This window comes from Somniosus microcephalus, chromosome 11, assembly GCF_052327205.1.
Source record: "Somniosus microcephalus isolate GS21.2 chromosome 11, FLI_Smic_1.0, whole genome shotgun sequence".
Classification (NCBI taxonomy): domain Eukaryota; kingdom Metazoa; phylum Chordata; class Chondrichthyes; order Squaliformes; family Somniosidae; genus Somniosus; species Somniosus microcephalus.
Window position 1 is genome coordinate 2424002 of NC_140997.1, and position 22388 is coordinate 2446389.

The following is a 22388-nucleotide window of genomic DNA, read 5'->3' on the forward strand; positions in this document are numbered from 1 at the left end:
CAATGGGAGTGAATGGGAAGGGGTTTGGTCCACTGGGATTTGTACAATGGGAGTGAATGGGAAGGGGTTTGGTCCATTGGGATTCTGTACAATGGGAGTGAATGGGAAGGGGTTTGGTCCACTGGGATTTGCACAATGGGAGTGAATGGGAAGGGGTTTGGTCCATTGGGATTGTGTACAATGGGAGTGAGTGGGAAGGGGTTTGGTCCATTGGGATTGTGTACAATGGGAGTGAGTGGGAAGGGGTTTGGTCCATTGGGATTCTGTACAATGGGAGTGAATGGGAAGGGGTTTGGTCCATTGGGATTTGTACAATGGGAGTGAATGGGAAGGGGTTTGGTCCATTGGGATTGTGTACAATGGGAGTGAGTGGGAAGGGGTTTGGTCCATTGGGATTGTGTACAATGGGAGAGAATGGGAAGGGGTTTGGTCCACTGGGATTTGTACAATGGGAGTGAATGGGAAGGGGTTTGGTCCATTGGGATTTGTACAATGGGAGTGAATGGGAAGGGGTTTGGTCCATTGGGATTCTGTACAATGGGAGTGAATGGGAAGGGGTTTGGTCCACTGGGATTTGTACAATGGGAGTGAATGGGAAGGGGTTTGGTCCATTGGGATTTGTACAATGGGAGTGAATGGGAAGGGGTTTGGTCCATTGGGATTTGTACAATGGGAGTGAATGGGAAGGGGTTTGGTCCATTGGGATTGTGTCCAATGGGAGTGAATGGGAAGGCGTTTGGTCCATTGGGATTGTGTACAATGGGAGTGATTGGGAAGGGGTTTGGTCCATTGGGATTCTGTACAATGGGAGTGAGTGGGAAGGGGTTTGGTCCATTGGGATTCTGTACAATGGGAGTGAGTGGGAAGGGGTTTGGTCCATTGGGATTCTGTACAATGGGAGTGAGTGGGAAGGGGTTTGGTCCATTGGGATTCTGTACAGTGGGAGTGAGTGGGAAGGGGTTTGGTCCACTGGGATTCTGTACAATGGGAGTGAGTGGGAAGGGGTTTGGTTCCATTGGGATTCTGTACAATGGGAGTGAGTGGGAAGGGGTTTGGTCCATTGGGATTCTGTACAATGGGAGTGAGTGGGAAGGGGTTTGGTCCATTGGGATTCTGTATAATGGGAGTGAATGGGAAGGGGTTTGGTCCATTGGGATTCTGTACAATGGGAGTGAGTGGGAAGGGGTTTGGTCCATTGGGATTCTGTACAATGGGAGTGAGTGGGAAGGGGTTTGGTCCATTGGGATTCTGTACAATGGGAGTGAGTGGGAAGGGGTTTGGTCCATTGGGATTCTATACAGTGGGAGTGAGTGGGAAGGGGTTTGGTCCATTGGGATTGTGTACAATGGGAGTGAGTGGGAAGGGGTTTGGTCCATTGGGATTCTGTACAATGGGAGTGAGTGGGAAGGGTTTTGGTCCATTGGGATTCTGTACAATGGGAGTGAGTGGGAAGGGGTTTGGTCCATTGGGATTCTGTATAATGGGAGTGAATGGGAAGGGGTTTGGTCCATTGGGATTCTATACAGTGGGAGTGAATGGGAAGGGGTTTGGTCCATTGGGATTCTGTACAATGGGAATGAATGGGAAGGGGTTTGGTCCATTGGGATTCTGTACAATGGGAGTGAGTGGGAAGGGGTTTGGTCCATTGGGATTCTGTACAATGGGAGTGAGTGGGAAGGGGTTTGGTCCATTGGGATTCTGTACAATGGGAGTGAATGGGAAGGGGTTTGGCCCATTGGGATTCTGTACACTGGGAGTGAATGGGAAGGGGTTTGGTCCATTGGGATTCTGTACAATGGGAGTGAATGGGAAGGGGTTTGGTCCATTGGGATTCTGTACAATGGGAGTGAATGGGAAGGGGTTTGGCCCATTGGGATTCTGTACAATGGGAGTGAGTGGGAAGGGGTTTGGTCCATTGGGATTCTGTACAATGGGAGTGAATGGGAAGGGGTTTGGTCCATTGGGATTCTGTACAATGGGAGTGAATGGGAAGGGGTTTGGTCCATTGGGATTCTGTACAGTGGGAGTGAGTGGGAAGGGGTTTGGTCCATTGGGATTCTGTACACTGGGAGTGAGTGGGAAGGGGTTTGGTCCATTGGGATTCTATACAATGGGAGTGAATGGGAAGGGGTTTGGTCCATTGGGATTCTGTACAGTGGGAGTGAGTGGGAAGGGGTTTGGTCCATTGGGATTGTGTACAATGGGAGTGAGTGGGAAGGGGTTTGGTCCATTGGGATTCTGTACAATGGGAGTGAATGGGAAGGGGTTTGGGTCCATTGGGATTCTGTACAATGGGAGTGAATGGGAAGGGGTTTGGACCATTGGGATTCTGTACAATGGGAGTGAGTGGGAAGGGGTTTGGATCCAATGGGATTCTGTACAATGGGAGTGAGTGGGAAGGGGTTTGGTCCATTGGGATTCTGTACAATGGGCGTGAGTGGGAAGGGGTTTGGTCCATTGGGATTCTGTACAGTGGGAGTGAATGGGAAGGGGTTTGGTCCATTGGGATCCTATACAGTGGGAGTGAGTGGGAAGGGGTTTGGTCCATTGGGATTCTGTACAGTGGGAGTGAATGGGAAGGGGTTTGTTCCATTGGGATTCTGTACAATGGGAGTGAATGGGAAGGGGTTTGGGTCCATTGGGATTCTGTACAATGGGAGTGAATGGGAAGGGGTTTGGTCCATTGGGATTCTGTACAATGGGAGTGAATGGGAAGGGGTTTGGGTCCATTGGGATTCTGTACAATGGGAGTGAATGGGAAGGGGTTTGGGTCCATTGGGATTCTGTACAATGGGAGTGAGTGGGAAGGGGTTTGGACCATTGGGATTCTGTACAATGGGAGTGAGTGGGAAGGGGTTTGGTCCATTGGGATTCTGTACAATGGGAGTGAATGGGAAGGGGTTTGGTCCATTGGGATTGTGTACAATGGGAGTGAATGGGAAGGGGTTTGGGTCCATTGGGATTCTGTGCAATGGGAGTGAATGGGAAGGGGTTTGGTCCATTGGGATTCTGTACAATGGGAGTGAGTGGGAAGGGGTTTGGTCCATTGGGATTCTGTACAATGGGAGTGAATGGGAAGGGGTTTGGGTCCATTGGGATTCTGTACAATGGGAATGAATGGGAAGGGGTTTGGTCCATTGGGATTCTGTACAGTGGGAGTGAATGGGAAGGGGTTTGGTCCATTGGGATTCTGTACAATGGGAGTGAATGGGAAGGGGTTTGGGTCCATTGGGATTCTGTACAATGGGAGTGAATGGGAAGGGGTTTGGTCCATTGGGATTCTGTACAATGGGAGTGAGTGGGAAGGGGTTTGGTCCATTGGGATACTGTACAATGGGAGTGAGTGGGAAGGGGTTTGGTCCATTGGGATTCTGTACAGTGGGAGTGAGTGGGAAGGGGTTTGGTCCATTGGGATTCTGTACAGTGGGAGTGAGTGGGAAGGGGTTTGGTCCATTGGGATTCTGTACAGTGGGAGTGAGTGGGAAGGGGTTTGGTCCATTGGGATTCTATACAGTGGGAGTGAATGGGAAGGGGTTTGGTCCATTGGGATTCTGTACAATGGGAGTGAGTGGGAAGGGGTTTGGTCCATTGGGATTCTGTACAGTGGGAGTGAGTGGGAAGGGGTTTGGTCCATTGGGATTCTGTACAGTGGGAGTGAGTGGGAAGGGGTTTGGTCCATTGGGATTCTGTACAATGGGAGTGAATGGGAAGGGGTTTGGTCCATTGGGATTCTGTACAGTGGGAGTGAATGGGAAGGGGTTTGGTCCATTGGGATTGTGTACAGTGGGAGTGAGTGGGAAGGGGTTTGGTCCATTGGGATTCTGTACAGTGGGAGTGAATGGGAAGGGGTTTGGTCCATTGGGATTGTGTATAATGGGAGTGAGTGGGAAGGGGTTTGGTCCATTGGGATTCTGTACAGTGGGAGTAAATGGGAAGGGATTTTGTCCATTGGGATTCTATACAGTGGGAGTGAGTGGGAAGGTGTTTGGTCCATTGGGATTGTGTACAATGGGAGTGAGTGGGAAGCGGTTTGGTCCATTGGGATTCTGTACAATGGGAGTGAGTGGGAAGGGGTTTGGTCCATTGGGATTCTGTACAATGGGAGTGAGTGGGAAGGGGTTTGGTACATTGGGATTCTGTACAATGGGAGTGAATGGGAAGGGATTTGGGTCCATTGGGATTCTGTACAATGGGAGTGAATGGGAAGGGGTTTGGTCCATTGGGATTCTGTACAATGGGAGTGAATGGGAAGGGGTTTGGTCCATTGGGATTCTGTACAATGGGAGTGAATGGGAAGGGGTTTGGGTCCATTGGGATTCTGTACAATGGGAGTGAATGGGAAGGGGTTTGGTCCATTGGGATTCTGTATAGTGGGAGTGAGTGGGAAGGGGTTTGGTCCATTGGGATTCTGTACAATGGGAGTGAGTGGGAAGGGGATTGGTCCACTGGGATTCTGTACAATGGGAATGAATGGGAAAGGGTTTGGTCCATTGGGATTCTGTATAATGGGAGTGAGTGGGAAGGGGTTTGGTCCATTGGGATTCTGTACAATGGGAGTGAGTGGGAAGGGGTTTGGTCCATTGGGATTCTGTACAATGGGAGTGAATGGGAAGGGGTTTGGTCCATTGGGATTCTGTACAATGGGAGTGAATGGGAAGGGGTTTGGTCCATTGGGATTCTGTACAATGGGAGTGAATGGGAAGGGGTTTGGTCCATTGGGATTCTGTACAGTGGGAGTGAGTGGGAAGGGGTTTGGTCCATGGGGATTCTGTACAGTGGGAGTGAGTGGGAAGGGGTTTGGTCCATTGGGATTCTGTACAATGGGAGTGAATGGGAAGGGGTTTGGTCCATTGGGATTCTGTACAATGGGAGTGAGTGGGAAGGGGTTTGGACCATTGGGATTCTGTACAATGGGAGTGAATGGGAAGGGGTTTGGTCCATTGGGATTCTGTACAATGGGAGTGAGTGGGAAGGGGTTTGGTCCATTGGGATTCTATACAATGGGAGTGAGTGGGAAGGGGTTTGGTCCATTGGGATTCTGTACAATGGGAGTGAATGGGAAGGGGTTTGGTCCATTGGGATTCTGTACAATGGGAGTGAATGGGAAGGGGTTTGGGTCCATTGGGATTCTGTACATTGGGAGTGAGTGGGAAGGGGTTTGGTCCATTGGGATTCTGTACATTGGGAGTGAGTGGGAAGGGGTTTGGTCCATTGGGATTCTGTACAATGGGAGTGAGTGGGAAGGGGTTTGGGTCCATTGGGATTCTGTACACTGGGAGTGAGTGGGAAGGGGTTTGGCCCATCGGGATTCTGTACAATGGGAGTGAGTGGGAAGGGGTTTGGTCCATTGGGATTCTGTACAGTGGGAGTGAGTGGGAAGGGGTTTGGTCCATTGGGATTCTGTAGAATGGGAGTGAGTGGGAAGGGGTTTGGTCCATTGGGATTCTGTACATTGGGAGTGAGTGGGAAGGGGTTTGGTCCATTGGGATTTGTACAATGGGAGTGAGTGGGAAGGGGTTTGGTCCATTGGGATTCTGTACAATGGGAGTGAATGGGAAAGGGTTTGGGTCCATTGGGATTCTGTACACTGGGAGTGAGTGGGAAGGGGTTTGGTCCATTGGGATTGTGTACAATGGGAGTGAGTGGGAAGGGGTTTGGTCCATTGGGATTCTGTACAATGGGAGTGAGTGGGAAGGGGTTTGGCCCATCGGGATTCTGTACAATGGGAGTGAGTGGGAAGGGGTTTGTTCCATTGGGATTGTGTACAATGGGAGTGAATGGGAAGGGGTTTGGTCCATTGGGATTGTGTACAATGGGAGTGAATGGGAAGGGGTTTGGTCCATTGGGATTCTGTTCAATGGGAGTGAATGGGAAGGGGTTTGGTTCATTGGGATTCTGTACAATGGGAGTGAATGGGAAGGGGTTTGGTCCACTGGGATTCTGTACAATGGGAGTGAGTGGGAAGGGGTTTGGTCCATTGGGATTCTGTACAATGGGAGTGAGTGGGAAGGGGTTTGGCCCATTGGGATTCTGTACAATGGGAGTGAATGGGTAGGGGTTTGGTTCATTGGGATTCTGTACAATGGGAGTGAGTGGGAAGGGGTTTGGTCCACTGGGATTCTGTACAGTGGGAGTGAATGGGAAGGGGTTTGGTCCATTGGGATTCTGTACAATGGGAGTGAGTGGGAAGGGGTTTGGTCCATTGGGATTCTGTTCAATGGGAGTGAATGGGAAGGGGTTTGGTTCATTGGGATTCTGTACAATGGGAGTGAATGGGAAGGTGTTTGGTCCACTGGGATTCTGTACAATGGGAGTGAGTGGGAAGGGGTTTGGTTCATTGGGATTCTGTACAATGGGAGTGAATGGGAAGGTGTTTGGTCCATTGGGATTGTGTACAATGGGAGTGAGTGGGAAGGGGTTTGGTCCATTGGGATTGTGTACAATGGGAGTGAGTGGGAAGGGGTTTGGTCCATTGGGATTGTGTACAATGGGAGTGAGTGGGAAGGCATTTGGTCCATTGGGATTGTGTACAATGGGAGTGAGTGGGAAGGGGTTTGGTCCATTGGGATTGTGTACAATGGGAGTGAGTGGGAAGGGGTTTGGTCCATTGGGATTGTGTACAATGGGAGTGAGTGGGAAGGGGTTTGGTCCATTGGGATTGTGTACAATGGGAGTGAGTGGGAAGGGGTTTGGTCCATTGGGATTGTGTACAATGGGAGTGAGTGGGAAGGGGATTGGTCCATTGGGATTCTGTACAATGGGAGTGAGTGGGAAGGGGTTTGGTCCATTGGGATTGTGTACAATGGGAGTGAGTGGGAAGGCGTTTGGTCCATTGGGATTGTGTACAATGGGAGTGAGTGGGAAGGGGTTTGGTCCATTGGGATTCTATACAGTGGGAGTGAGTGGGAAGGGGTTTGGTCCATTGGGATTGTGTACAATGGGAGTGAGTGGGAAGGGGTTTGGTCCATTGGGATTCTGTACAATGGGAGTGAGTGGGAAGGGCTTTGGTCCATTGGGATTGTGTACAATGGGAGTGAGTGGGAAGGGGTTTGGTCCATTGGGATTGTGTACAATGGGAGTGAGTGGGAAGGCGTTTGGTCCATTGGGATTGTGTACAATGGGAGTGAGTGGGAAGGGGTTTGGTCCATTGGGATTCTGTACAATGGGAGTGAGTGGGAAGGGGTTTGGTCCATTGGGATTGTGTACAATGGGAGTGAGTGGGAAGGGGTTTGGCCCATCGGGATTCTGTACAATGGGAGTGAGTGGGAAGGCGTTTGGTCCATTGGGATTGTGTACAATGGGAGTGAGTGGGAAGGGGTTTGGTCCATTGGGATTGTGTACAATGGGAGTGAGTGGGAAGGGGTTTGGTCCATTGGGATTGTGTACAATGGGAGTGAGTGGGAAGGCGTTTGGTCCATTGGGATTGTGTACAATGGGAGTGAGTGGGAAGGGGTTTGGTCCATTGGGATTCTGTACAATGGGAGTGAGTGGGAAGGGGTTTGGTCCATTGGGATTGTGTACAATGGGAGTGAGTGGGAAGGGGTTTGGTCCATTGGGATTGTGTACAATGGGAGTGAGTGGGAAGGCGTTTGGTCCATTGGGATTCTGTACAATGGGAGTGAGTGGGAAGGCGTTTGGTCCATTGGGATTCTGTACACTGGGAGTGAATGGGAAGGGGTTTGGTCCATTGGGATTGTGTACAATGGGAGTGAGTGGGAAGGGGTTTGGTCCATTGGGATTGTGTACAATGGGAGTGAGTGGGAAGGCGTTTGGTCCATTGGGATTGTGTACAATGGGAGTGAGTGGGAAGGGGTTTGGTCCATTGGGATTCTGTACAATGGGAGTGAGTGGGAAGGGGTTTGGTCCATTGGGATTGTGTACAATGGGAGTGAGTGGGAAGGGGTTTGGTCCATTGGGATTGTGTACAATGGGAGTGAGTGGGAAGGCGTTTGGTCCATTGGGATTGTGTACAATGGGAGTGAGTGGGAAGGGGTTTGGTCCATTGGGATTCTGTACAATGGGAGTGAGTGGGAAGGGGTTTGGTCCATTGGGATTGTGTACAATGGGAGTGAGTGGGAAGGGGTTTGGTCCATTGGGATTCTGTACAGTGGGAGTGAGTGGGAAGGGGTTTGGTCCATTGGGATTGTGTACAATGGGAGTGAGTGGGAAGGGGTTTGGTCCATTGGGATTGTGTACAATGGGAGTGAGTGGGAAGGGGTTTGGTCCATTGGGATTGTGTACAATGGGAGTGAGTGGGAAGGGGTTTGGTCCATTGGGATTGTGTACAGTGGGAGTGAGTGGGAAGGGGTTTGGTCCATTGGGATTCTGTACAATGGGAGTGAGTGGGAAGGGGTTTGGTCCATTGGGATTCTGTACAATGGGAGTGAGTGGGAAGGGGTTTGGTCCATTGGGATTGTGTACAATGGGAGTGAATGGGAAGGGGTTTGGTCCATTGGGATTCTGTACAATGGGAGTGAGTGGGAAGGGGTTTGGTCCATTGGGATTGTGTACAGTGGGAGTGAGTGGGAAGGGGTTTGGTCCATTGGGATTCTGTACAGTGGGAGTGAGTGGGAAGGCGTTTGGTCCATTGGGATTGTGTACACTGGGAGTGAGTGGGAAGGCGTTTGGTCCATTGGGATTCTATCGGATCTCAATGGCCATATGATATCTGAAATGAAACGTGAAATGCGATTGGTTGTCATGTCTCCTGTTCACAAGGTTTCCTCAGAGCTCACCTGTTGTGTAATTTTCTTCTGATCATCTGCTTTGTGCCTCACCATTTCCGAGTACATCACGGCCGCATTACAAATATCCTGGAAGAAATGATGGAAAGATCGGTCCTGAAAATATAGGCTTCAGTCTGGATACTGCTGTAAAACGACTCCCCCGGTGCCTGGTGTGGGCATACACTCAGCACACAGGAATACAACTTAAATCAGTGAAAAGATTGAGCATCAACACCTTGAATATATAAAACGCCTTTAACACAGAGACATCCCAGGCTCTTTAGGTAGGAGGAGAAAGTAACTGAAATGAGGCAGGGTCACAGCAGTAGCAACTCTTCTCTGGCCCAGTGGAGCCGGCGGAGGTGGCACGAAAGGGCCATGAAATGGACAGAGAACAAGCACTCACTCTGGACCTACTGAGATGGAAAGTAACAGGGACACGCACCATCCCTTAGGTCTGACGGAGTTCAGGTGATGCATTCCTGGAACCATGTAGATCTCGCTCTGTAACCAGAAGCCCAGAGTAGTGGAACTGCAACATACGGAGTGGATTCCTTGCAGAGGACCCCACAGTACAACCTGAAGGATCAAACCATCCTCGCAAACAGTGGACAACCATCAACCGCCTCAGAACCGCTCATGGTCGATGCTGTCACCTTCTCCATCGGTGGAAGGTTAAAGCATCCCCATCGTGTGACTGTGGAGCTCCTGATCAGACCCTGGAGTTCATCATTGAGCACTGCCCTCTGAGGAAATTCGCAGGCAGCCTACAAGATATCCACACTGTTACACCGGAAGCTTTGGCCTGGATATCTGACTTGGATATTGACATTTGATTTGCCTCGCTACTATGAAAGAAGAAGAGTGGAACAATGGACCTTGTGGCCTGCCCTCCGATTTTCACTCCTAGGCCTCTCCACTCCACACCCTCCTCCTCACTCCCGCTGGGCGATGTATCACCAGTAGAACACAAGAGGGAGACTGCACCAGATCCCAACAGGACCAATGTGCTGTGTTGCTCTGCCTCCCTCGAGAAACAGTGGGTCTGCAGAAACCTGCGAGGATTGTGGGGATTGCGGAGATTGTGGGGATTGCGGGGATTGCAAGGATTGTGCAGATTGCGAGGATTGTGCAGATACTCACGTCGGTGATTTTCGTTACGAAGACAAAGGCTCCCATCGGGTCCGGCCAGGCCAGCTGCAGCCAGAAGTTCCTGATCTGAGTGAAACAGGTCACCACATCAACAGCTGAGCTGCTATGGTTGGACAAGTTGTCAACGGGATCAAGCTGGGGAAAAGCCAAAAACATTCACCATCATCAACAGAGAGAGTAACACGCAGCACGGAATTCATCAACAGAGTAACAATCTCCCCTATCATGGACTCTACCCACCCATTGAATCTCCTCCCACACCCCATGTACAATCTCCCCTATCATGGACTCTACCCACCCATTGAATCTCCTCCCACACCCCATGTACAATCTCCCCTATCATGGACTCTACCCACCCATTGAATCTCCTCCCACACCCCATGTACAATCTCCCCTATCACAGACTCTACCCACCCATTGAATCTCCTCTCACACCCCATGTACACTCTCCCCTATCACAGACTCTACCCACCCATTGAATCTCCTCTCACACCCCATGTACAATCTCCCCTATCATGGACTCTACCCACCCATTGAATCTCCTCCCACACCCCATGTACAATCTCCCCTATCACAGACTCTACCCACCCATTGAATCTCCTCTCACACCCCATGTACACTCTCCCCTATCATGGACTCTACCCACCCATTGAATCTCCTCCCACAGCCCATGTACAGTCTCCCCTATCACAGACTCTACCCACCCATTGAATCTCCTCCCACACCCCATGTACAATCTCCCCTATCACAGACTCTACCCACCCATTGAATCTCCTCCCACACCCCATGTACAGTCTCCCCTATCATGGGCTCTACCCACCCATTGAATCTCCTCCCACACCCCATGTACAGTCTCCCCTATCATGGGCTCTACCCACCCATTAAATCTCCTCCCACACCCCATGTACAATCTCGCCTATCATGGACTCTACCCACCCATTGAATCTCCTCCCACACCCCACGTACACTCTCCCCATCACAGACTCTACCCACCCATTGAATCTCCTCCCACACCCCATGTACAATCTCCCCTATCATGGGCTCTACCCACCCATTGAATCTCCTCCCACAGCCCATGTACAATCTCCCCTATCACGGACTCTACCCTCCCATTGAATCTCCTCCCACAGCCCATGTACAATCTCCCCTATCACGGACTCTACCCACCCATTGAATCTCCTCCCACACCCCATGTACAATCTCCCCTATCATGGACTCTACCCACCCATTGAATCTCCTCCCACACCCCATGTACACTCTCCCCTATCACAGACTACCCACCCATTGAATCTCCTCCCACAGCCCATGGACACTCATTTAGTATAAAACTTTATCTTGAGCTACGTTAACTGACGGGAGTGTTCTGCCTCGTCCCGCAACGTAGCGCGCTAGCAAAGTACATCGAACCTCGGAGCACAGTTACTGGCCACGGTAGAGTAGAGGAAATCATGGGCATCGCGCCTGCAACTTGTCAACATGTCCAACTGGCAGGAGGAATTCCAAAATTCGCTGGAATCTGGAACTGTACCCATGGATTGGAGGGTAGCTAATGTTACCTCACTATTCAAAAAGGGTGGTAGAGAGAAAACGGGGAATTACAGACTGGTAAGCCTGACATCGGTAGTGGGGAAAATGCTAGAGTCCATTATAAAAGATGTAATAGCAGAGCACTTGGAAAACAGTGACAGGATCGGACAAAGTCAACATGGATTTACAAAAGGTAAATCATGCTTGACTAATCTACTGGAATTTTTTGAGGATGTAACTGGGAAAATAGATAAGGGAGAACCAGTAGATGTGGTGTATTTGGACTTTCAAAAGGCTTTCGATAAGGTCCCGCATAAGAGATTAGCGTGTAAAGTTAAGGCACATGGGATTGGGGGCAAGGTATTGACTTGGATAGAGAACTGGTTGGCGGACAGAAAGCAGAGAGTAGGAATTAATGGGTCTTTTTCCGAGTGGCAGGCAGTGACTAGTGGGGTACCGCAGGGATCGGTCCTTGGACCCCAGCTATTCACAATATACATTAATGATCTAGATAAGGGAACTAGATGTAATATCTCCAAGTTTGCAGACGACACAAAGCTGGGTGGGCATGTGTGCTGTGAAGAGGATGCCGAGAAACTCCAGGATGATTTGGACAGGTTGGGTAATTGGGCAGAAGCGTGGCAGATGCAATATAACGTGGATAAATGCGAGGTTATCCACTTTGGTGTCAAAAACAGAAAGGCAGACTATTATCTGAATGGCAATAGATTGGGAGAAGGGGAAGTGCAAAGAGACCTGGGTGTCCTTGTGCACCAGTCGCTGAAGGTAAGCATGCAGGTGCAGCAGGCGGTGAAGAAGGCAAGTGGTATGTTGGCCTTCATAGCAAAAGGGTTTGAGTACAGGAGCAAGGATGTCCTGCTGCAGTTGTACAGGGCCTTGGTGAGACCACATCTTTTGGTCGCCTTATCTGAGGAAGGATGTTCTTGCCATGGAAGGAGTTCAGTGAAGATTCACAAGGCTGATCCCTGGGATGGCAGGAATGACATATGAGGAGAGATTGGGTCGATTGGGCTTATACTCGCTGGAGTTTAGAAGAAGGAGAGGGGATCTCATCGAAACTTATAAAATTCTGTCAGGCCTGGACAAACTAGATGCAGGTAGAATGTTCCCGATGGTCAGAGAGTCCAGAACCAGGGGTCATAGTCTAAGGATAAGGGGTAAGCCATTTAGGACAGAGATGAGGAAGAATTTCTTCACCCAGAGAGTGGTGAACCTGTGGAATTCTCTACCACAGAAGGCGGTTGAGGCCAAGTCTTTAAATATATTCAAGAAGGAGTTGGATATATTTCTTAGAGCTAAAGGAATCAAGGGATATGGGGAGAAGGCAGGGACAGGGTACTGAGTTTGGATGATCAGCCATGATCTCATCGAATGGCGGGGCAGACTCGAGGGGCCAAATGGCCTACTCCTGCTCCTATCTTCTATGTTTCACACACCGACCCGGGCCATTTACCTGATCCACCAGCACTGCCCTCGTAATACGCTCACAGGACTTCTCGTAAACGATGAGTAGCCACTTGTTAATGGACATCTGGAACCAGTCGTGGAAAGTCGCGAGTGCCAGAGGTTTCGAGTCCCTGTAGGGGATGGGAAATAAACAGATTTAGAGTCTTGGTGGGATCCAGTGTGGATCCCCTGCTCTACTCCACCTGAGGGGAACCAGAGTTTCGGTTGAATATCTCCTCCAACAGTGCGGCGCTCCCTCAGTACTGCCCCTCCAACAGTGCAGCACTCCCTCAGTACTGCCCCTTCGACAGTGCGGCGCTCCCTCAGTACTGCCCCTCCAACCATGTGGCGCTCACTCATACTGCCCCTGACAGTGCGGCGCTCCCTCAGTCCTGCCCCTCCGACAGTGTGGCGCTCCCTCAGTACTGCCCCTCCGACAGTGCTGCGCTCCCTCAGTACTGCCGCTCCGACAGTGCGGCGCTCCCTCAGTACTGCCCCACCGACAGTGCGGCGCTCCCTCAGTACTGCCCCTCCGACAGTGCAGCACTCCCTCAGTACTGCCTCTCCGACAGTGCGGCGCTCCCTCAGTACTGCCCCTCCGACAGTGCGGCGCTCCCTCAGTACCGCCCCTCCAACAGTGCAGCACTCCCTCAGTACTGCCCCTCCGACAGTGCGGCGCTCCCTCAGTACTGCCCCTCCGACAGTGTGGCGCTCCCTCAGTACTGGCCCTCTGACAGTGCGGCGCTCCCTCAGTACTGCCCCTCTGACAGTGCAGTGCTCCCTCAGTACTGCCCCTCCGACAGTGCGGCGCTCCCGCAGTACTGGCCCTCTGACAGTGCGGCGCTCACTCAGTACTGCCCCTCCGACAGTGCGGCGCTCCCTCAGTACTGGCCCTCCGACAGTGCGGCGCTCACTCAGTACTGCCCCTCCGACAGTGCGGCGCTCCCTCAGTACTGGCCCTCCGACAGTGCAGCGCTCCCTCAGTACTGCCTCTCCGACAGTGCGGCGCTCCCTCAGTACTGCCCCTCCGACAGTGCATTGCTCCCTCAGTACTGCCCCTCCGACAGTGCGGCGCTCCCTCAGTACTGCCCCTCCGACAGTGCATTGCTCCCTCAGTACTGCCCCTCCGACAGTGCGGCGCTCCCTCAGTACTGGCCCTCCGACAGTGCGGTGCTCCCTCAGTAATGCCCCTCCAACAGTGCGGCGCTCCCTCAGTACTGCCCCTCCGACAGTGCTGCGCTCCCTCAGTACTGCCGCTCCGACAGTGCGGCGCTCCCTCAGTACTGCCCCTCCGACAGAGCGGCGCTCCCTCAGTACTGCCCCTCCGACAGTGCGGCGCTCCCTCAGTACTGCCCCTCCGACAGTGCGGCGCTCCCTCAGTACTGGCCCTCTGACAGTGTGGCGCTCCCTCAGTACTGCCCCTCCGACAGTGTGGCGCTCCCTCAGTACTGCCCCTCCGACAGTGCGGCGCTCACTCAGTACTGCCCCTCCGACAGTGCGGCGCTCACTCAGTGCTGCCCCTCCGACAGTGCGGCGCTCCCTCAGTACTGGCCCTCCGACAGTGCAGCGCTCCCTCAGTACTGCCCCTCCGACAGTGCGGCGCTCCCTCAGTACTGCCTCTCCGACAGTGCGGCGCTCCCTCAGTACTGCCCCTCCGACAGTGCATTGCTCCCTCAGTACTGCCCCTCCGACAGTGCGGCGCTCCCTCAGTACTGCCCCTCCGACAGTGCATTGCTCCCTCAGTACTGCCCCTCCGACAGTGTGGCGCTCCCTCAGTACTGCCCCTCCGACAGTGCGGCGCTCACTCAGTACTGCCCCTCCGACAGTGCGGCGCTCACTCAGTGCTGCCCCTCCGACAGTGCGGCGCTCCCTCAGTACTGGCCCTCCGACAGTGCAGCGCTCCCTCAGTACTGCCCCTCCGACAGTGCGGCGCTCCCTCAGTACTGCCTCTCCGACAGTGCGGCGCTCCCTCAGTACTGCCCCTCCGACAGTGCATTGCTCCCTCAGTACTGCCCCTCCGACAGTGCGGCGCTCCCTCAGTACTGCCCCTCCGACAGTGCATTGCTCCCTCAGTACTGCCCCTCCGACAGTGCGGCGCTCCCTCAGTACTGGCCCTCCGACAGTGCGGCGCTCCCTCAGTACTGCCCCTCCGACAGTGCATTGCTCCCTCAGTACTGCCCCTCTGACAGTGCGGCGCTCCCTCAGTGCTGCCCCTCCGACAGTGCGGCGCTCCCTCAGTACTGCCCCTCCGACAGTGCGGCGCTCCCTCAGTACTGCCCCTCCGACAGTGCGGCGCTCCCTCAGTACTGCCCCTCCGACAGTGCAGCACTCCCTGTGGTAAACCACTTTTATCGTTCACTATCGTTACACTATAGTTATCACTGTTGTATTGTTCTCACTGTTCTCACTGTTGTATCACTATACGAGGTCGCCTCTTGTCGCGCTGTTATACCTGGGCTGACCACCTCCGACTCCGCCCATGGCTCCACCTACCTGCCCAGGTATAAAGGTAGTCGACTGGCTGGTATTCCTCCTTGTTGGACCCGATCACCCACGAGGGTGGGCTCTGTTATTTAGTCAATAAAAACCTTTAGTTACGTTCCTAACTCGTCGCTTTTTATTGGACGAATTGATAGGTATATCAATTTTATTGACTAAATTTTAAAGATGTCTACTACTGGCCAGCCAGAAGCCCTCCCAGAAGCACAGCCACAGCAGCTTTCAGACACCGGGCTACACCAGCCACACCAGCCGGCTTGGCTGCAAGCCCTCAAACCATCGTACCTGGATCTAAACCCACAGGCAGCAAACTCAGCCCTCGACTTCAAACACTGGCTGGGCTGCTTCGAATCCTACCTGGAAGAATCCGGCGTCCCTCAGAGATCCAAACTAAGAGTTCTGAACGCCCAAGCGAGCCCGAGAGTATACGCACTCATCCAGGATACGACTACATACGAGGCCGCTATCAACCTACTGAAACAGCAGTACCGGAGCCCGGTAAATTACATGTACACCAGGCACCTCCTAAGATCCCGCCCGCAACAGCCAGGAGAGTCTGTAGCTGAATTTTTACGGGCGCTAAGAGCACTCGGCAGGAACTGTGACTTTAAAGTGGTGACGGCTGTTGAAAATACGGAAGATAATATCCGCGATGCCTTTGTGAAAGGCCTACGGTCCGACTACTCACGGCAAAGACTGCTTGAAGCTAAAGACCTCGACCTGGACAAAGCTGAAGCCCTCGCTCTCTCCCTAGAGGTGGCCCATCAGGACCAGGAGGCGTTTTCCAGGTACTGCTCGCGACCCTGGGACTCGGGCCCGACCCCTACCGCAATACCCTTCGCAGCGCCGCCCCCGGGACCTACCTCAGCGTCGGCGTCCCGGACCCGACCGGGACCACCACCCCCGGTACCGGCTCCGACATCGGGCACCCGCGATCGGGCCGCCGGCTGCTTCTTTTGCGGCCAGGAGAAGCACCCGAGGTCGCGCTGCCCAGCCAGGAACTCTGCCTGCTCAACCTGCAGGAAGAAAGGCCACTTCTCTAAGGCCTGCAGGAGCGGATCTTCAGAGGCCAGCAGTGCCTCATGCGAACTGTGGGGGCGGCCATCTTCTTTCAAGGCAACTGAGGCCAGCATCCCCACACGAGAGTCATGGGGGCGGCCATCTTTGATCAAGGCAACCGACCCCAATAGTGCCTCATGTGAGTTATGGGAGCAGCCATCTTCTCCGCCATTTTGTCCTACCTCGTGGGAGACGCCATTTTACCCACCACGCCCGACTGCCACCGGGCCTCCGGACCCGACGACCGCCTCGCCCGCAGACGACAACGACTCGCTTACCTACACACTAGCCTCCGTCACTCTGGATCAAGCCCGCCCACACCACCTGTCCAAGTCGATGATGGACATCAAAGTAAACGGCCACGCCACGACCTGCCTGTTCGACAGCGGAAGCACGGAGAGCTTCATCCACCCAGACACGGTGAGCCACTACTCCCTCCCTGTCCTGCCAACGCGCAACCGAATCTCGATGGCATCGAGGTCCCACGCCATGGACATTAGCGGCTACTGTGTTGTGACCTTGTCGGTTAAGGGTACGGAGTATAAACATTTTAAACTCCTCGTCCTCCCCCAGCTCTGCGCTGCCGTCCTACTAGGGCTGGACTTCCAATCCCACCTCCAAAGTGTAACCCTAGCATACGGTGGACCCCTCCCCCCACTCACAGTCGACAACCAGCGAATGTTAAACCGCCCACCGCGTAACACCTGCAGCCTATCCACCCTCAAGGTGCCGCCACCTTCCCTGTTCGCTAACCTCACCCCCGACTGCAAACTCGTCGCTACCAAGAGCAGGCGGTACAGCGCTGGGGACAGAGCCTTCATTAGCTCTGAGGTGCGGCGCCTCCTGAAAGAGGGCATTATCGAGGGGAGCAACAGCCCCTGGCGTGCCCAGGTCGTGGTCGTTAAGACCGGCGATAAAAATCGCCTGGTCATCGACTACAGCCAGACCATAAACAGATACACCCAGCTGGACGCATACCCCCTTCCCCGCATATCTGACATGGTCAATCAGATTGCACAATACCGCGTATTCTCGACCATCGACCTTAAGTCGGCCTACCACCAACTCCCTATCCACCCCGAGGACCGCCAGTACACCGCCTTCGAGGCGAATGGGCGCCTATACCACTTCCTTAGGGTCCCCTTCGGTGTCACCAACGGGGTCTCGGTCTTCCAAAGGGAGATGGACCGGATGGTTGACCAGAACGGACTGCAGGCCACATTCCCCTATCTAGATAACGTCACCATCTGCGGCCGCGACCGGCAGGACCATGACGTGAATCTGGAGAAATTCCTCCGTACGGCCCAACGGCTGAACCTCACCTACAATAAGGAGAAATGTGTGTTTAACACCTCGCGCCTTGCCATCCTTGGCTGTGTAGTAGAGAACGGACTCATCGGCCCCGACCCCGAAAGAATGCGCCCCCTCATGGAGCTACCCCTCCCCCACTGCCCTAAGGCACTTAAGAGAACCCTGGGGCTCTTCGCCTACTATGCCCAATGGGTGCCCAATTATGCGGACAAAGCCAGACCCCTCATGAAGTCCACATCCTTCCCCCTCACGGAGGAAGCGTGCGCGGCCTTCTCCCTCATCAAGGGAGACATAGCCAAGGCCACAATGCACGCAGTGGATGAGTCCATCCCCTTCCAAGTGGAGAGCGATGCATCCGACTTCGCCCTAGCCGCTACCCTTAACCAGGAGGGGAGGCCGGTGGCCTTCTTCTCAAGGACCCTACAGGGCCCCGAGATCCGACACTCGTCGGTCGAGAAGGAAGCCCAGGCAATTGTGGAGGCGGTACGGCGCTGGAGGCATTACCTGGCAGGCAAACGATTTACCCTCCTCACCGACCAACGTTCGGTTGCTTTCATGTTTAATAACAAGCTGAGGGGCAAAATCAAGAATGACAAGATCTTGAGGTGGAGAATCGAGCTATCCACCTACGATTATGATATCTTGTACCGGCCAGGTAAGCTGAACGAACCCCCTGATGCTCTTTCACGAATTACATGCGCCAGCGCGCATATTGATAGACTTCAGACCCTCCACAACGACCTCTGCCACCCCGGGGTCACCAGACTTTACCATTTCATTAAGGCCCGCAAACTGACCTACTCCATCGAGGAGGTCAGGACCATGACCAGGAACTGCCAGACCTGCGCCGAGTGCAAACCGCACTTCTATAGGCCGGACAGAGCAAGCCTGATCAAGGCCACCCGCCCCTTCGAGCGCCTGAGCATCGACTTTAAGGGGCCTCTACCGTCATCTGACCGCAATGTGTACTTCCTCAACATCGTTGATGAGTACTCCCGTTTCCCTTTTGCCTTCCCCTGCCCAGACATGACCAGTACCACGGTCATCAAGTGCCTGAACGACCTCTTCGCCTTGTTCGGGTTCCCGAACTATATACATAGTGACCGGGGCTCCTCCTTCATGAGCGAGGAACTCCGTCAGTTCCTACTAGCGAGAGGTATTGCAGCAAGTAGGACCACCAGCTACAACCCCCGAGGGAACGGCCAGGTGGAAAGAGAGAACGCGACGGTATGGAAGGCCGTCCTCTTAGCCTTAAAGTCTCAGGGCCTCCCAACCTCCCGCTGGCAGGAAGTCCTCCCAACAGCGCTGCACTCCATCCGGTCACTACTTTGCACTGCCGTTAACACCACCCCCCCATGAACGAATGTTTGTTTTCCCCAGGAAGTCGACTACGGGAACCACTCTACCAACCTGGCTGACCTCTCCGGGGCCCGTCTTGCTGCGAAAGCACGTGAGGGCCCATAAAACGGACCCCCTGGTCGAGAGGGTGAACCTCCTGCACGCCAACCCCCAGTACGCCTACGTGGCTTACCCAGACGGGCGGGAGGACACTGTCTCCTTACGAGACCTCGCACCCTCGGGCACTCCGGAGACACCACCTTTACCCCCCCCCACCACCCCCCAATTCCAGCCCAGGTAGACGGCATGCCGGGACCCCACGAGCCTTCGCCGACCACGCAGACACCAGCATTAACACCGGATAATACAGCACCGCCGCTGCGACGATCGGAGAGGCTTACGAGGCCTCCGGACAGACTGACATACCAGAACTGGTAGTACACTTCACCCCGCCGGACTCAAATCTAAACAAGGGGTGAATGTGGTAAACCACTTTTATCATTCACTATCGTTACACTATAGCTATCACTGTTGTATTGTTATCACTGTTCTCACTGTTGTATCACTATACGAGGTCGCCTCTTGTCGCGCTGTTATACCTGGGCTGACCACCTCCGACTCCGCCCATGGCTCCACCTACCTGCCCAGGTATAAAGGTAGTCGACTGGCTGGTATTCCTCCTTGTTGGACCCGATCACCCACGAGGGTGGGCTCTGTTATTTAGTCAATAAAAACCTTTAGTTACGTTCCTAACTCGTCGCTTTTTATTGGACGAATTGATAGGTATATCACTCCCTCAGTACTGCCCCTCCGACAGTGCGGCGCTCCCTCAGTACTGCCCCTCCGACAGTGCATTGCTCCCTCAGTACTGCCCCTCCGACAGTGCGGCGCTCCCTCAGTACTGGCCCTCCGACAGTGCGGCGCTCCCTCAGTACTGCCCCTCCGACAGTGCATTGCTCCCTCAGTACTGCCCCTCTGACAGTGCGGCGCTCCCTCAGTGCTGCCCCTCCGACAGTGCGGCGCTCCCTCAGTACTGCCCCTCCGACAGTGCGGCGCTCCCTCAGTACTGCCCCTCCGACAGTGCGGCGCTCCCTCAGTACTGCCCCTCCGACAGTGCAGCACTCCCTGTGGTAAACCACTTTTATCGTTCACTATCGTTACACTATAGTTATCACTGTTGTATTGTTCTCACTGTTCTCACTGTTGTATCACTATACGAGGTCGCCTCTTGTCGCGCTGTTATACCTGGGCTGACCACCTCCGACTCCGCCCATGGCTCCACCTACCTGCCCAGGTATAAAGGTAGTCGACTGGCTGGTATTCCTCCTTGTTGGACCCGATCACCCACGAGGGTGGGCTCTGTTATTTAGTCAATAAAAACCTTTAGTTACGTTCCTAACTCGTCGCTTTTTATTGGACGAATTGATAGGTATATCAATTTTATTGACTAAATTTTAAAGATGTCTACTACTGGCCAGCCAGAAGCCCTCCCAGAAGCACAGCCACAGCAGCTTTCAGACACCGGGCTACACCAGCCACACCAGCCGGCTTGGCTGCAAGCCCTCAAACCATCGTACCTGGATCTAAACCCACAGGCAGCAAACTCAGCCCTCGACTTCAAACACTGGCTGGGCTGCTTCGAATCCTACCTGGAAGAATCCGGCGTCCCTCAGAGATCCAAACTAAGAGTTCTGAACGCCCAAGCGAGCCCGAGAGTATACGCACTCATCCAGGATACGACTACATACGAGGCCGCTATCAACCTACTGAAACAGCAGTACCGGAGCCCGGTAAATTACATGTACACCAGGCACCTCCTAAGATCCCGCCCGCAACAGCCAGGAGAGTCTGTAGCTGAATTTTTACGGGCGCTAAGAGCACTCGGCAGGAACTGTGACTTTAAAGTGGTGACGGCTGTTGAAAATACGGAAGATAATATCCGCGATGCCTTTGTGAAAGGCCTACGGTCCGACTACTCACGGCAAAGACTGCTTGAAGCTAAAGACCTCGACCTGGACAAAGCTGAAGCCCTCGCTCTCTCCCTAGAGGTGGCCCATCAGGACCAGGAGGCGTTTTCCAGGTACTGCTCGCGACCCTGGGACTCGGGCCCGACCCCTACCGCAATACCCTTCGCAGCGCCGCCCCCGGGACCTACCTCAGCGTCGGCGTCCCGGACCCGACCGGGACCACCACCCCCGGTACCGGCTCCGACATCGGGCACCCGCGATCGGGCCGCCGGCTGCTTCTTTTGCGGCCAGGAGAAGCACCCGAGGTCGCGCTGCCCAGCCAGGAACTCTGCCTGCTCAACCTGCAGGAAGAAAGGCCACTTCTCTAAGGCCTGCAGGAGCGGATCTTCAGAGGCCAGCAGTGCCTCATGCGAACTGTGGGGGCGGCCATCTTCTTTCAAGGCAACTGAGGCCAGCATCCCCACACGAGAGTCATGGGGGCGGCCATCTTTGATCAAGGCAACCGACCCCAATAGTGCCTCATGTGAGTTATGGGAGCAGCCATCTTCTCCGCCATTTTGTCCTACCTCGTGGGAGACGCCATTTTACCCACCACGCCCGACTGCCACCGGGCCTCCGGACCCGACGACCGCCTCGCCCGCAGACGACAACGACTCGCTTACCTACACACTAGCCTCCGTCACTCTGGATCAAGCCCGCCCACACCACCTGTCCAAGTCGATGATGGACATCAAAGTAAACGGCCACGCCACGACCTGCCTGTTCGACAGCGGAAGCACGGAGAGCTTCATCCACCCAGACACGGTGAGCCACTACTCCCTCCCTGTCCTGCCAACGCGCAACCGAATCTCGATGGCATCGAGGTCCCACGCCATGGACATTAGCGGCTACTGTGTTGTGACCTTGTCGGTTAAGGGTACGGAGTATAAACATTTTAAACTCCTCGTCCTCCCCCAGCTCTGCGCTGCCGTCCTACTAGGGCTGGACTTCCAATCCCACCTCCAAAGTGTAACCCTAGCATACGGTGGACCCCTCCCCCCACTCACAGTCGACAACCAGCGAATGTTAAACCGCCCACCGCGTAACACCTGCAGCCTATCCACCCTCAAGGTGCCGCCACCTTCCCTGTTCGCTAACCTCACCCCCGACTGCAAACTCGTCGCTACCAAGAGCAGGCGGTACAGCGCTGGGGACAGAGCCTTCATTAGCTCTGAGGTGCGGCGCCTCCTGAAAGAGGGCATTATCGAGGGGAGCAACAGCCCCTGGCGTGCCCAGGTCGTGGTCGTTAAGACCGGCGATAAAAATCGCCTGGTCATCGACTACAGCCAGACCATAAACAGAT

The 22388-nt window shown here is 53.9% G+C and overlaps 1 protein-coding gene across 1 annotated transcript in view; it reads right to left on the bottom strand.

The window, feature by feature from the left end:
- The window catches only part of baiap3 (BAI1 associated protein 3), a 296698-nt gene that overhangs the window by 158281 nt on the left and 116029 nt on the right, over positions 1-22388 (bottom strand). The window contains 3 exon segments of the mRNA XM_086002220.1: positions 8736-8813; positions 9870-10013; positions 12880-13003. Coding sequence (XP_085858346.1) covers positions 8736-8813; positions 9870-10013; positions 12880-13003 — 346 coding nt within the window.